The sequence below is a fragment of the Manacus candei genome, unplaced genomic scaffold, assembly GCF_025592945.1.
Source record: "Manacus candei isolate 608988 ecotype Guabito, Panama unplaced genomic scaffold, ASM2559294v1 h1tg000046l, whole genome shotgun sequence".
Lineage (NCBI taxonomy): Eukaryota > Metazoa > Chordata > Aves > Passeriformes > Pipridae > Manacus > Manacus candei.
The window spans coordinates 12,863,736-12,879,797 of NW_026138094.1; the positions used below are offsets into that span (position 1 = coordinate 12,863,736).

At 41.4% G+C, this 16,062-nt stretch overlaps 1 protein-coding gene across 8 annotated transcripts in view; it reads right to left on the reverse strand.

The window, feature by feature from the left end:
- LOC127475231 (protein FAM169B-like) overlaps positions 1 to 16,062 on the reverse strand; it is a 41,687-nt gene that overhangs the window by 23,303 nt on the left and 2,322 nt on the right. For 4 of the 8 annotated variants that reach the window (XM_051796815.1, XM_051796810.1, XM_051796809.1 and 1 more), the window contains 2 exons: positions 13,334 to 13,700; positions 111 to 244 (listed from right to left, as the gene is read on the reverse strand). In XM_051796815.1, the coding sequence (XP_051652775.1) occupies positions 111 to 244; positions 13,334 to 13,424 (225 nt within the window). In that variant the 5' untranslated portion in view covers positions 13,425 to 13,700. Of the gene's footprint in view, positions 1 to 110; positions 245 to 4,112; positions 4,198 to 12,619; positions 13,176 to 13,333; positions 13,701 to 16,062 lie in introns of those variants that run through there. The other 4 variants (XM_051796808.1, XM_051796812.1, XM_051796813.1 and 1 more) reach the window with 4 other exon arrangements.

Sequence of the window (16,062 nt, forward strand, 5' to 3'; positions counted from 1 at the left end):
GATCTGCAATCCAGCCACACCAGCTTACCCCTGTTCACAGACAGTGAGCACAACCAACAAACTAACTTCCAAGTATGGAACTTGGAGTATGAAAAACATCAGCCTACTACCTCTTGTCCTCCAGGGATGGAAAAAACATCAGCAGTGGGCAATGATTTCTTCAAGAGTTTTTCATAGTATGTTTGAGCATCTCCTTGCAGAACCTCTGGATCTTCTGCTATTGTATCGACCAAGCAAAGGCAACCTGCAGTTAAAATAAAACACAAGATGTTTTGACTTTTTAAATGAACTAAGAAACATGAGTTTCAAAACCCCAGTTTCCCCAGGAGCTGCTTGGTGTAGCTGGGGCCTTAATGATCTCATTAGAGCCTTTTGGATAATCCTAGTCTAAAACAGTAATGCTAGTAAAAAATTAACAGTATGTTATTTAACTCTTGACATGCAATTTTACAAAGGAGATCCATGACAGCATCAAATCACTCTTGTCTCCTTTGAATTCAACAAGCAGAGTCTCAAATTTCTCTAGGTGTAAGTAAATTGCTTTAAAGCTGGAAGAGGGAAAAAACCCCTTCAAAACACAGCCTAAGTCCAAAAATATAACAGGGAAAGAATTCCAAGGATTCCACTCTTTCTTGGAAGTCTACCCCTTTATGGGTCAGTTGTAGATCATTAGGTTTTTATTTCTCTTTTTTGAGTAACTTCAATTGGGCACTTTCACATCGGCAAAAGAATGTAAAAAATATTAAAATACACACTCGACTTCCCAAAATAGTAACATCCTCTTTTATGCAACATAACTTTTAATCCATGTGATTCAAGGCCAAAGGGTATTTGTTAATTGCATGCAAACAAAAACCTCACACATCTGATGCCTGTTACTTAAATGCAAAGTCCCACTTGGTGTTCCTGAAGAACCAATAACCTCCTCCTGATCTAACAAACCTGTCTGGTGGCTCATCACCAGCCCAAGAGAAAGAACATAAGAAATGTGTTGCTGTCCAAACGGTGTCCTGCCAGTCTTCCATCACAGGAAGGAAATAATTTCAATTTAAGGGGCTCTCAATCAACCAGCTACACCTGCAGCTCTTGTAAGCCCAAAACTGAGGACAAAATCTTCTCCCACGCTGCTGTAGTTGGAATCTTAGTTCTGAATGCTCCACTTTTAATCATGGTTTGGCCTCACACAGCAGCTCCTGTGGCCCAAGTGAAATGTGAAAGAACTGCACAGGAAGTGCAAAATAAATGGCTGAGACAACAAAGAGTGTTGTAAGAACCACTGCAAGAATATCTATATCAAGATTCAGAAATTACGAATCATAAAAGCACCATATTGAAAATGATGAAAATGATACCTTTCCACATAAAAGTAGGAGCAAGGGATTTGTAGTGCCAGTTCAGACTATTCATCCATGGTCCCCCCATTCTCCCTCCAGCAGTGATCTGCATCTGATTTCTCAGCAAAGGGTAAGAAACTGCAGCTGATAATTCACCACTACACAGCACTGCTTAAAATGCTTTAAACACTATTTTCCTGCCCTTTGCAGGCAATCAGCTTCTATCCTGAGGCTTGACAGCAAAGCTATGTATTCAGAATGCTGAACAGAAGCTACTCTGTAAATGTGTTTCATGGTATGTTTGTATGTGACAAAATGGGAGAGAAAAGAGCATTGCAGCACTGCAAGTTGGGTCACATTATAAAATCTCAGGCAGTCCTTAGGAGGGTTTCTTCTGCAGAAAGCGTGTACTATGCAACACCACCAAGCAAAGGAGTCATGTGAGGAGAGAAAATAAAGATTATTATTAAAAACTTTGGTAATTCACAAAAGTAAATCTACCAGTAAATTAATTCTTTGCAAAAGAGCAGCACGCAAGACTTAAGTTTAGCACAAAGAAAAATATTTGCCATGCTGATAAATACTGTTCATGAGGTGCAGCTCACAAGGCTCCCTCCTGCCAGGGCTCAGCCAATGCAGCTTCACAGCACAGTCATTTTCTGCTCCCTGAACAAAGCAACTGGTGCCTTCAGGGTCACATGAACCTCCTGGTACAGAACAGGCTTGTACTCTAAGGCAACAGTGACCATCTGAAGGACAAAATTAGGTTACAAATTAAATATTGAGGCCTTAAAGAAAACTTCTGATGAACTTACCATCAAAACAGCTTTGCACAGAAGTAATTTTTTTTTAAAATATGTTTACAGATTTCCAGTTGTCTTTCCTGTGCAACACACTGAAAAGGCCCAAGTGAGTCAGGAGCACATACTCCAAAATAAAGGGGAAATCAAAAAATTTTTCATGAAGAAAATTAATGTCTCAGCCTCTGTGTGTAAGGGGAGGAGGGAAAGTGAGGTTCCTTTAGGAACAATATGGAGCAGAAGTCTCACTTTAGGTCCCCTGGAGTGTTCTCAAGAAGTCAGTGGAGCTAAGGTTGGCTTTGGTGAACATCCCCCCAAACCTGCACACACATGCACATACCATTCATACTGTTCAACTGCCACAGGCAGGAGAAAAATCACTTGTCTGAATTTTTTTTGAAATTAACTAATGTGTTTCCCAGTACAAAGTGACAAAAAAATATTTGCATTGGTGTGCACATCCCTTTTACACGTTGTTTTTGTATACAGAAACACAAAAACCCCCTCAAAGTCTATACATAATTATTGTTATTAAGCATTTGACTAAATCAATAATAATTGCTGTCTAACAGGATGTTATAAAGGTTCCTAAAGAAAATGCAAAATAATTTAACTTCACTTTAAAATAAAAGCAGTGCTGTTCTCCCATGAGTGCTTCAGTCTGAGGACCCCACCAGCATCTTGGGATAGCAAAATCACCAAGTTCCAAGGAAAGCTTTTTAACTTAGTTGGAATGACAGGATTTTATTTGAATTTGCTCTTCCCCAGCAGCAACAAAAGAGCACATGCTGGCAGGCAGTGTGCCAGGACCCTGCCAGCACTCCTTGGACGGGCACTGCTCACAAAGGGTTACCCTGAGCAGGGGAAGGAGCGAGGGCCGAGTCATAAAAGGGGCCTCTCTCTGCAACCACACAGGAGGGACCATAAACCATAAGGAGGGTAAATTTAGAACGGGAGGCCTCCTGCATGAGAGAGATTCCTGACAGTGCCACTGCAGAGGCTGAGACCTTAAACAGCCAAAGCTGGTAAACAAGGTCAAGGCACCATCGGGCGAAGGGTTCACAGACAGACACCGGGCTTTGTCTCTCCCAGGGCATCCAGGGCAGAGGAGGTGGAAGGGTGTGCAATTCCACCGGGAAAACCTACCTAGAGGTGAATAAATGAGAAACCCGAAGGAGCATGCTTCCATTTCAAGCATGCAGAAAAGATTCTAAAGCAAAAACAAGCAGTGCATCTGCTTCTCCTCTCTTTTGTTTCCATGGAGCAGCCTGGGCCACGTTCTCAAGCGAGGATGTGCAAGTACATCTCCTCTCACTACAGTGATCTGTCATCAATTTGACTGGGAATCTCATTTTTAAAGTGAAAAGCTTTTAATAGCTTAAACCAACTATAAAAACAAGCAGCACTGCCCATAGCACTCAGTCATCTTTAGGAGATTCTACCCTCCAGCACCTCTAAGTAACTCAGCCTAAAACATCATGCAACTCTGACAATAAGGCCTAAACCAAGGCCCCTGTTTCAGTCCTGATCCCTGAACTCAGCTTTTTCTATACCCATTGCTATTCCACCCTGATCTCCTCCAGAAGAGAGAGCTGAATTTCATGGGGATTTCATTAAGTGGACAAATATCCTCTTTGAGAGGTTAAAGTAAAAATTTTACATCACTTAGGACCCAAAAAGATCAATATGTGGGAATCCATATATATCTAATTAACATGCATATGGTCTGCATCAGGTAGATAAATAACAAATGCAATCACAAAACGGGAGACAATACTTTAAACTAGAAATAATTTTTGTAGATTAAAGACAGACTTCCATCATTACAGATTCAGCAAGAATTTCTTTCTACCAGATAAAGTAAGCAGGAAATATTTTTCCATGGGCAAAAGAATTTATGCTCAACACAACAGAAAACACATGGTGCACACAGTTGTATGTGAAATTCAACAAGTGAAACTGCAGACTGCTGAAATACCTGAAGGTGAAGGACATGCTTCCATCTAATCAGATATTCTGAAGATTCTTCTTGATGGTCCTTTTATATCCCCTGCAATTAAACCCTGTGCCATAACAGAAAGAATTGAACTAGAATACAGATAACCACAGACTTACCTCATTAATATAATGCTACAGCAATTCATATAACCATTACATCCCTCAAGCTCTCCTTCACTAGACCAGTCATTTTAATATCAATGTATTATTTTTACTGTTTTGCCATTATATAACAAACCAGTCACAACTTGGGACAATCAACTCTGTCTCATCGTAAAGATGCTTTAAATAGTCATTCAAGTTTCAAATTAGTAGGTACTGCCAATAAACTTGTTATTTTTGACCATGAAGCCAATGCAAAATTTATTAAACAAGAGATATTTCATGGAATCATGGAATGGTTTGGATTGGAAGGGATTGTAAAGATCATCTTGTTCCAATCCCCTGCCATGGGCAGGGACACCTTCCACTAGACCAGGTTACTCAAAGCTCCATCCAACTTTGCCCTGGACACTTCCAGGGATGAGGGATATTTGCTTCCACTGTTAAGAATATTCCATTCCTGCATTCATGTGTAGCTAATTAAGACTGTTTCCTTAAGCCAACAAAGTTGGGGATGCAGTTTTTCCCAGCCCAGACACAGCACTGGGTTGATTAGATGCACTGAGGTATTGCTGGTACTCCCAGGAAAGGAGGACTTGTTGAAATGCCCATTACAGAGATTTGTAAGGGCACTCAGGATGCAGCCAGATTGTAAAGCAAAATACATCAACCTCACCGTAGATGAAGCATGAAAAGTGTTATGTCTGAAGTGAATTAATCATTTATCCTACAACTACTTTTTCGTGTTCTACAAACACAGAGGAGGATATTACATGCATCCATTAGGAACTGTATGTTTACACAAGAGCCATCAGCCACCACAGGATTTGTATCTGGACTTTGTACATTTGTGCAAATCTGTGCATAATTTTACTTGCAAAAATATGAAAAATGCCTCGGTCAGATTTCTAGTGGTGCAGGAACAAGACAGATTAAAAAAACTTAACATTTCTAACTTTCAAGTTTCATTATTTTTTAAGTCACTTTTGCCATGTCTAATGTTCACAATAGCAGCACTGGCTTTGTTCGCTGGCTTTATTTTCATGCCAATATATTTCACAATAACAAAAAAAAAACAACCCAAAAAACAACTTCAGCAGGTTTTAAGTGTCTCTGACAGTACTGTGAGGGTTTTTTGTCCAAAAAATATTTTCCCTTTTTTTCTTTTTAAATCAAAACCCACTTTGCAATACGAGACGAACATGTGGACCAAGACAAAATGACAGCATATCCTGTCACTATTTAGGAGGGAGTGTTCTGGTAATTAAACCACACAACTGAGCCCAGAACTCTTAAGATTTATTCTTAACACAGGTGTGGGTTTGTGGCCCCTACCAAATCACTCTGGTTTCTTATCAGTTAAGTGCGTGTCTCATCCACAACTTCAAAAAGGTGTGACCTCCTTATCAGTGTCTTTGGAGTCACAACATAAAAAGACAAAGATGTAACATAAATTGTTCTCTGTTCTCCTGTGGACTGTCACTGCCACACCACGGCAGCACAACCAGGACAATGGCTAGGATCCAATGATAAGGGGGTTTTGATAAGGGGGTTTTTGCCCTTCTAAATCACACCCCCATAACTGAAGTGCTGTCCCTTACCCTCTGTGTTAAACAGAAGTGCTTCACATCAGCTCCCCTCCTTTCCTTCCCATGAGCTTGAACAGCTCTGTGCATGTGGTTATCATTAGACATCCACACTTGTTTAACCTTCCAAAGGAAGGAAGAGGACTTTGGCACGTTCCCGGGAGCACACACACAACCTGACTCTCATATCCTGCATTTAATTGAGCAAATACATGTCAAAAACCCAAGTTCCAGTGCAAGTGAAACCTCAGCATCATAACAAAGTGTGGTGGAAATGGAGCCAGTGGGCAAGGCCGTGGTGTGGGATCTGCCCAAGAAGGCAAGGCAGCTCTTACCACGTGCTGCCCATCATTAATGAAAGCAAAATTCTTCCCCACTGCGTTGCTTTTCCCCATTATTAACAGAGCAACCACTCCTGGAATATAAAGGATGGAAAAGATGCCTTGGTGCTACCAGGTTTCAATCCAAAAATGCCATTTGTATATTACTCCCTATCCTATCACAACTCAAATGGCAAGAAGGGCTTCAGAACACCAAATATAAGTTTCTGTCTGCAAATAATTTTCTGCTGTGGAATCAATAACTGAAAGCAGAAAAGAAAAAAATAATCCTAATCCCATTCCCAATTAAGAAATCAAACATTAAATAGATGAGTTCAGACGTAGCTATACACAGCACTACTACAAATTTTGTCCCTCAAATGTCAGGCATCCCAAATGCAGGATGCCATCCTGTTAGACATCACATTCCCACTAATATATTTTTACTACTTATTTCAGAAAAGAGAAGAAAAAAGCTTTAAGCACATATCTTTAGCAGGATGTAGATGAGAAAAGGCTCTGAAAAATGTCAAACACCTTCAACTTCCACTCACTTCAATGCGCTCTGAAGGCCCTCAGAACATTCTGTTAGCAGGGTCTATAAAACATGTGCTATTTATTTTCCAAAACTTCAAGTAATCCACAATTTATGAAATGGAAAAAAAAAAATTAGGCAAGGGAATTAAATAACTGATTTAATTATTTAGTTCTTTTTGGACAAACACCTGGATGAAACTATTTAAAATGTTTTCAAGGCTGGAAAAGCAAGTGCATACTAAAGGGATATTTCCTCCACTCTCACCTGCAGTACTCCTATAATGAAAGTTCCAAAAACAGGTTCCAACTCTTATCTATTTTTCCTCAGATGGATCTTTAGCAGTGTAATTACTTACAAAAACAAAGCCACATCCAACTCACAGTACAGATAAATTAAAATACATCTGTGTAAACAGGCCAGCCCCATCCTATTACACACAGAATGCACATCTGGGATGGCATGTTTAGCAGAAAGTTCTAACCTCATGTAATTGAAAAAAGATGAGGAATTATGGCCCAGGAACAGACTTTACAACTAAAAACTGCAGCATTCTGTTAAACCATGGAAGTGCTACCAGCTGTGGCTATGACATATCAGGAATTCATACTTCTGCATATTTAACTTTCTTATTCACAGAGCTGAGATGTAAAAAAGAAAGAAGGGGTTTACAGAATAATTCAGAAAAAAAAATATAATGCTGGAGAAAAGGGACACTCAGAATTGTAATTAATTAAGGCTTTAAGGTTCATGTTCACATCAGGTTTTTCTCAAGGAAATTCCACTGATTCACTGGGATTTCTGCTAATACCTCTGAATTTGTGAACATCAGCATTGAGTTCTTAATAAACACTGGTTTTTACACAATCAAGAAATGGGCAGAAATGTTCCTGGAAAAGTCTAACTTTGATTACTGAAGGCAGAGATGCGGATTTTTGGAATCACAGAATGGTTTGGGTTGGAAGGGACCTTAAAGACCATCTCATTCTAACCCCCTGCCATAGGCAAGGACACCTTCCACTAGACCAGGTTGCTCCAAGTCCCGTCCAACCTGGTCTTGAACACTTCCTGGGATGGGGCAGCCACAGCTTCTCTGGGCAACCTGTTCCAAACTTGTCTTTTCTTGCACAGGTAAGCAAAAAAAAAAAAAAATCTAAGTTTGTCAACTTAATTATTTGTCTATCCCCTAAACAAAATAAAACATACAAGAAAAATACAAAAGTTTTCCAGAACAACTGGAAAGAGGCTGATTTGAAAGGAAAATGACAGCAAAGATTCTGCGAAGAGTAGCAGAGCTTTTATGAATCTCAAGTTCAAATGTAAATAGTGGCAATTCAATCCTTTCCAAAGATGGAAGATGGAAAGGAGAATGCACTGATCAAAAGTCATCCTGTAACTAAAGGCAAAAGAGGAAGACAATGACTCCCATAGTCATAAACAAGGAATAGTGAAATGGCAGGAAATGACAACTGAGTTTGGCAAATGGTCTACACAAGGATGATTTCATCCCATGGGGAGAAGCCAGACAGACTGACAGGACAGTTTCAGAAAACTGCTGCATTTTAATAATTTGAAATTATTACTGAAACGCCCACTGTCACCACCTGGCATCAGGGCTCAAATTTAAGTACCACATAAAACACATTTTCCTATTACTACCATCACTAAAAGCAGGTGTGAGAAACCCAAGGTGACACCACACAAACTACAGCAGTGTGTGGCACACCAGGAGTACCTGAAAGCTCTGCTACCAGGAAGGACAACATTCCCAAATAAAACAAAGCAGTGATGAAAATATGAGACAACTGTCTAGATATTCAGATACCAGCTTCAAATACCACATCATTTGAGTTGCAAATACTTTACATCTGACAGGCCTACTGCTCCCCACCAGCAGAGAGCACAAGTCTGCCTAAGAAAGCCCAGCAGCCTTTCTCCAAATTACTTGCAACAAGCAATCTGTCCAGCCAGAATAATCTCAAAATAAAGCAATTATTTTGAGGGGGGAAAAAAGGAAAGAAAGACACAAACAAACAAACCCCTTCCCCCGGTAATCCCAACTTTGCTGAATTTATTATGTGGCTGCAAATTAATATGTCACCTGCACCAGCTATCACAAGGTTGTCTCAGAAGTTGCTTTATTAAACAGCTGCAAGTAGTGGAGTAAATGTGTAAACATCTCACTTGCCTCTCCATGCCATTGTGTCAGCTATTCTACATGCCTTTGAAGGTGCTCCAAAATCAGCATGGCTCTGCTTTTCCCTTTTTCTCCTTTTGGGAGGAGGAAAAAGCAGAGCAGGAAGGACAGGCTGGCAACAGGGGGATAACTCTGTGCTCGCTGTGCTCTTGACAGCGAGGCTGCGAGTGTTCAAATTCAGTTTACACGGGCTCTTCTGTAAGGACAAAAGAAACCACTGCTGGTGGTTAAAAATGCAAAAGGTTTTGACTGCAATGGCTTGAAAATAAGCCAAAGATATGACTAGGGGGAAAAACACAGCAAGGCAGCTATGACCAGAATGGAAGAAACAAGGAAAAACACATGGCTCGACTTCAGAGCAGAAAATTGACTTAGGCTTTGCATAAACGACAGCATACCTCCAAGCCTGCCTGATCCACAGACTGCCTGGAATGGGAACATGTAGGCTAAAAGCAGAGCCTATTAAAAGGCATAATGTTTCTAAACGGCATCTGTTACATACTAATAAGCATTACTTAAAGGACACAGGCCTTAAATTGCTACCATGCACTTATCTGAAACTGCTGCAAGGCAATCGTTACCCAAATGTCACATGACACCATGGGAATCTGAATAATAGAAAATGTTTTTATTTCCTTTGGCTCGGAATCATTACGCAGGAAAAAAACCATGGAGGCCCTTTCTGAGATTCTGAAACTGTGCAACTTCACAGGAACGAAGCAGCAGCGAGAATTAGACCAGCAGAGCCATTTGCCATCTGTTGTCAGCAATGCCAGAAAGACCAGCCACCAGGCAGAGGTTTCAAAGGTTACAAACACAACATTTTTAAGCACCCACAGACCTCTCTGTAAGCAAGCAGGACCCACTTTAACTACAGATATGTGGGACCTGAGGGTCTGCCAATAGTTTTGCAAAGACAACATTCCAGAGCAGCGAATTGCAAAGGGTTTGGAAGTCTCTCAGTATGCAACCTTTCCACCACGTGGAAAATACATGCCAGCCTGTTCACGTAGGTTCTTATAACATGCTCACAACCAGGATGCCTGCACACCTCCCACTTGCAAATTGAAACCAGTTAGACTTTCTCTTGTGCTGTTTGTTTTCCCAAACTTTCCCCTCAAGGGAAGGAGTGTATTCACTGAAGTGCTATTATGGAAAAGGGCTCTGGTTTGTTTGCTGGGTTCTGGACTGTATTTTTTTCTTTGGGGGAAGTATTTAGGATTTTGTTTCCTGATTTCTTTTCTTTCCAGACCATAACTACATATTTGTGCTAAAGAAAGCAAGGTTTTGGTAACTTGCTTTACCTGTGGCAATGGCAGCCCTTACCTCTTACATACACACACACCTCAGTCTGAATAAAATTCTGCCTGTTCCATCCATGAGATCTAAGTTCCACTATGGTTGTTCATCAGTCTCATCTTAGAGCTTTGAGTAGCTTTTCTAGATGCAGAGACCATATTTACTATGGTAGTGCCTATACAATACCTGAATTTTGTGGTTCCATCTTTCAAGCTGTTGACCTCCTGCCTATAAACTGATTAACATGGATTTCATGGAGGGCAGGGAGATTTCCATCTTCCTCGAGAGACAGATGGAAATTTAAGACTTCATTAATGCAATTGCTAAACTAGATGTACAGGTTTCTCATTCTGTAACTATTTCTCAGGCTCCAGAGGTGTATATAACGTGATTACTCACTGAATGTCCTTCCTGGCCTTTCTGTTGGTTAGTTGAACACATACAAATCTGACTTCTAAAATGTTCTGAATCAAAAAGAATTTGTGAGAAGGCTCAATCTAAAACAAGAACCTCAAGTTCTAGGTCAACAGCTGCCCTGCTTCTCAACAGCAAGGTCTGCCTAGGACTTAAAAGAACCTGGAAGTGTAAACCTTTCCCTGTGAAAACAGTTACAGACACAGCCCTCAAGACTGAGCTGTAGCATCTCAATTGTAGCACAACTGAAAAGCATCATTTGTACAAGACCTAATGGTTGATTCCAACATGCTCTTAAAGCCTGCTGTACACTCAAATTGCTCATTATTATTTTAAAGATAGGTATATCCAACTAAATAACTCTGCCAAAACTCAGACAATACCTAGAAACAACATCAGCTGTCCCAAAAGAGGAAGGGGATGGAAGAACAACTATTCTAAGCATTAAATTTGAGAGTAATGAAAAAGTCAGGGAAAAACGCAGACTGAAGTGCCCAACAATACAATGTTTGTTTGGACATGAAAAACCAAATCCCATTCATCTATTTTATTTAAAAACATCAGTAGAATAGAAAGCCTTCCAAAGAAAAAAAAATAGCATTATTACAAATGTTTGACTTCCATAAGTGGTTGATAGCAGGGAAAAAATAGAGCAATCTGACAGAGGCACATTTAGCCATGAGCAGCAAGAGGAACTAATGAACAACATCATTATTTTACTGAAGGGGATGAAGTAGGTGCTTTAGACAAATGGCAGCAACTTAAAATGTGTTTCAGAAGATAAATTCACTTTCTCTCCATTTACCTGCTAGCGTGACAAATTAAGAAAGAGGAGTATAAAAACAGAGCAGGAGGGAAAGCAGTACGAAAGCTAACTGAGGTGATGCAATGGGCCCTTATCCAAACAAGTGCGTGAGCAGAGATTCTTGGAAGTCTTCCTAGTCAAATATAAACCCAGAACACTGCACACGCCAGACTCCTTTGGAAATCCACGGCGGAGCACGTGCAGAAGATCCACCTGTGCTTAAATCAGGTCCCTCACGAGGCACTGGGAGCAGGGCCCTTCGGGAACTGATGTGACATCTGTTCATCCCAAAGCAGTGCAAGCCCAGCGGGTACTGAGGGGCTGAGCAGCGCTTTGCCCACTGCTGGAAACACCAGCGAATTAACTTCTCCTGGTTATGAGGAGATGAGCAGAGTGTGGCTTTTTTCAAAAAATACATCGGTTTCCATGTACTTCTTGTTCTGCTGTCACCTCACCAACAGCAAAAAAAAAAGTTTTACTGAATACTTTTTAAAGAAACCGTATTATATACTTTGTATACATTATATACACATATAATAATATATTTTATAGTGTAGCATGCATACTGCTCTGTAGTATACAATGCCTCTTATATCTCATCTCTACACCAAAACAGTTCTACTAATTACGTTCGCATGGTCAAGAACCAACGTGTTTACTGCTGCTTTTGTCCCTGTCAAACCATGCTCCTTTTGTTGAACTGTGGGTTTGCTCGGTTTGAGTAAACAACTGCCGACGGTGCCTGAGATTTGCCTTTAAAAAACTGCTATTTTTACGCCGTATTCCCACTGCTTTTTAGCAGCTCTCAAGCAGTGAGTTACTAAAGCCTTAAACTCATCCACCTGCGCTGAGACCCTCGAACACGCTCTGCACACAGGAGTCCGGGGATGAGGCTCTCCCAGCATCACCCTCCGAACCACAGTGGACGGGAATCATCGGGCCAGTCCTCTCTGCTTCAGGACTAGCCGAAAACCTGGCAAAGTTACCTGTACGCTTGGGATAAGGGGGGGGGAAAAAACCCTGTAGCGCCTGCCCCTGCGCGCAGGGGGCCGGGCTGTCCCACCTCCCTCAGGCGCAGCGGGCGCGGCCATGGAGGCGCGGGGCTCGCCCGGGCACGGCCAAAGGCAGAGATTCCCTGGAAAGACCCGAGTGTTCTGCGGCGGTGCAGCCGCCCGTGGCCATCCCGGCGGCGGGGCCCGAGCCGAGCCGAGCCGCTCCCTCCCTCTTACCCGCGGCGGCTCTTCCTCCTCCCTCGGCCGCCATCACTTCCTGAGGGCGGGCGCGGGGCAGCCCTGAGGGCGGGACGGGGTGGGCGGTGGGATGGCGGCTGTGGGACCGGAGGAGGGGGTGGCGGCTGTGGGACCGAAGGACGGCGGCGAAGAACAGCCTGGCGACGTTCCTGGAGAGCCCAGCGGGGCCCGGAGAGCCCGGGGCAGGCTGAGGGAATGCCCTGAGCCCCCGCCATCGAGGCACTGCCCCGGGCGAGGGCCAGCCCAGCGCTGCGTCTGAACTTAACAAAACTCCAATACAAATCCCACGTTACCTGTTTAAAAGGCACAGAACGACAAGGCATAGAGCTAGCGACAGTTTCTGTTAACCTGGGGGGGGCGAGGGGGGAGAAGCAGAGACGCAGAAAGTTTATGAGGGAAAATATGTATAAAAATTACATTTTTATAGCTTTCTGCAGTGATCATTGTCAATCTGAAAAAGGAGTTTGGAAGACCTAGGCAAGCAGCCTGCTGTTCATTACCACAAACCATTAAACTGAGGTACGGGAGCTAAACTGAACACACAGCTGTTAAAATTAAAAGTGTGGTGACTCAGGGAAGCCTTCCTACCTGTACTGTGCAAGCATTTAATTATTTTTAAAATAACAGATACAGGTATCAAAGAAGTGAAAAGTGCATGGCAGTAGCAATATGTTTGCAAAGAAACAAACTCACCTTTGCACTTATACCACCAAGGTACACTGTGACCTTGAGACAAAGTCCCAAAGCAGCATCTCGAGTGCTGCACATCAGCCAGGTACTTCATTGTCAGCACAGTGACCAAAAAGTCCTTAACATTGTTCTCCTTGCAAATGGCTTAAAACACATAGTGAAGTAAATTTATATTTTCTTTCCTCAGCAGGGTGAAGCGATTTTAGCCCATCCACTGATGTCACATCACCACACCTTACAGAGCCTCGGAGGATTTCAGCACATTCTGATGATCCTTTGTGCCTTCCACACGCAGCCCGGAGGTTTGGCCATGCCATGGTCCAAGGTCTAGTTTGATGCAGCATTGCTGTGTGACCCTGTGTGAGTTTTACTGAGGAAAATCAGAAAGTACATGAGTTAAAGCCATGAAATTAAGCTGAAGTCACAGAATTGCTGTTCGTGGGATAACAATAGTTAGCTGGTAAAAGATTCAAGTGAAAAGATAAAGGAAAAAGGAAAAAAAGGCAGAAAACATGATGATAATTCAGTAATGCTGAGGATGAGCTCATACCAATAAATGTCAGAGACCAACTTTCCCCAGCGTACTGGAAACTTCCTGGCCAGCTAAAACTCATCAGTTTTCTTATCAGGAGTGGTGAGCATATTGCTGTTCAGCCTAGTAATCTCTTAGTGCTAGCTATCCTATTTTGCATATTAGCTGATAAATAGTTACTTCAATTATGTGTATCCTGCTTGCAGAGTCTCTTTGTGCTAGTAAATGACACCTGAACAAAAGCAACCTGTTGGTTGTGAGTTGCATGTTCTCCTTCTGAAGTACTTTCTCCCTATTATAAACAAAAATAAAGTTAAAAAACGTGTCCATACACAGCCATCAGTTCTTGCTAATACTGCAGGAAGACCAGAACTGAAATTGCAACAGCCCCACAACAGCTTGGCTACATTTAACTTATATACAGTGGATATTTTTTCCATTATTGCTAAACACTGGGTATAGACCACTGGATTCAAATCCAGAAGAACTAATATAAACAAGGCAGTGACATAAAATATATAAAACTTTCTATCAAAAAACACACACTGGCACAGATTGCCCAGAGAAGCTGTGGATGCTCCATCCCTGGAAGTGTTCAGGGCCAGGTTGGACAGGGCTTGGAGCAACTTGGGATAGTGGAAGGTGTCCCTGCCCATGGCAGGGGACTTGATACTAGGTGATCTTTAAGATTCCTTCCAACCCAGAGCATTCTATAATTCAGGGGGAGGAGAAAGTAAGTGAAATTGTAAATATATTTTTCCATTTACTATTTCTACAGATTTTGTTACAGAAGAGGCCCCTGTCCACAGGGAACAGTGAGCTTTACACTGAAATGTTTGTCTCCTTTCTTTTTGTGACATTGCATTCCATCTACCTGAAGACCTGCTTCAGTCTTTCCTGAGGATCATTTATTTTTATTAGAATGGAAAAGAAATATAGAGTGTTAGATCCTGAAATTTCTATTTCCAGTCCCATTATAGTTTAGTGTTAAATAGCATAACAGCTTGATTTCTTCCTCCTCTCATTAAGTGTTGAATAGCTGAGATAAAAACTGGAATATATTAAACACTTCCACTTAACAGTTTAAATCACTGGTCAGCGCCTGCCAATAACAAGAAATAAAAAACCTACACGTAAGTAATAATAAAAGAGATAAAAATTAAAGAGCCGTTTCTAAACGAAGGGCCATATTCTGTTCTTGTTGCCATCTGCTAAAAAGCTACTGGAGCAGTGTGCTGGCAGTTCTGCACTGTGGTCAGAATTCATTTGCAGAAAAAAATATTTTTCTCTTACTCAGCAGTTCAAATAAGTTTTAAATGTATCAGACAAGTGTACAGAAAAATATTCAAGGTGATAACCAAGACTTTCATAGTTGAGTTGGTTCCATTTCTTCTTTACCTCAAGATGAGGGCCATGCCAATCACATCTGTGTGTAGCAAGAACAACAACTACCAGTGTTTAGCTGAGTCAGCTGCATCTGACTTGCCTTCAGATATCAAGGGCTTGGATTCTTAATTATGGATGGGGAGATTAATTTGCACAGACCTCAGATATCCAGTGACCCTCAAATCCATTGTTATAGGCACATACACACATGGGAGTGCTAATTTTAAAGCTACAATCATACTTGAACAGAAATTTCGAGAGTAGCTTCGACTTCAGCTGAAGAAATGTTAGAGGAAAGAAAAGGTTTAATTTCTGAATAAAATTCTGAGTAGAACCAAGGCCTAACCTGAATTTTTAAATTCTTTTTTGAACTATGTGGCACTCCAAGTACACAAAGCACATGCACACAAAGCTTGGGAACATGAGCGATCGATTAAATCAGTGCAAAAATTAACTTTGGTGTGCTCTGTCAAATTCAATAATTCCATCAAAGTACTTTTACCACTGGCATGCCTCCCACATTTGCACAAGTACATACCAACACTGGAAATGTCTTGGAATCTTTCCTACCAAAGCAGCAAAGCTCTGCTTATGGAAAAGGACTAACTTAACTATTGAAGACAATACTTTCCCCAAAAATATTTCTGTCAGCTTCTTCTTAAAGGCTTGGTGATATAATCTTTGTTGCTTTGTATTTTTTCTACTCCCTTTTGCCAGCTGTAAAAACTTTGAACACTAGTACTACATTCCAAACAGATTGTATCAGTTGTTTCAGAGTGCATGGAACTAATAGACTTACATCTACCTTCTGGAA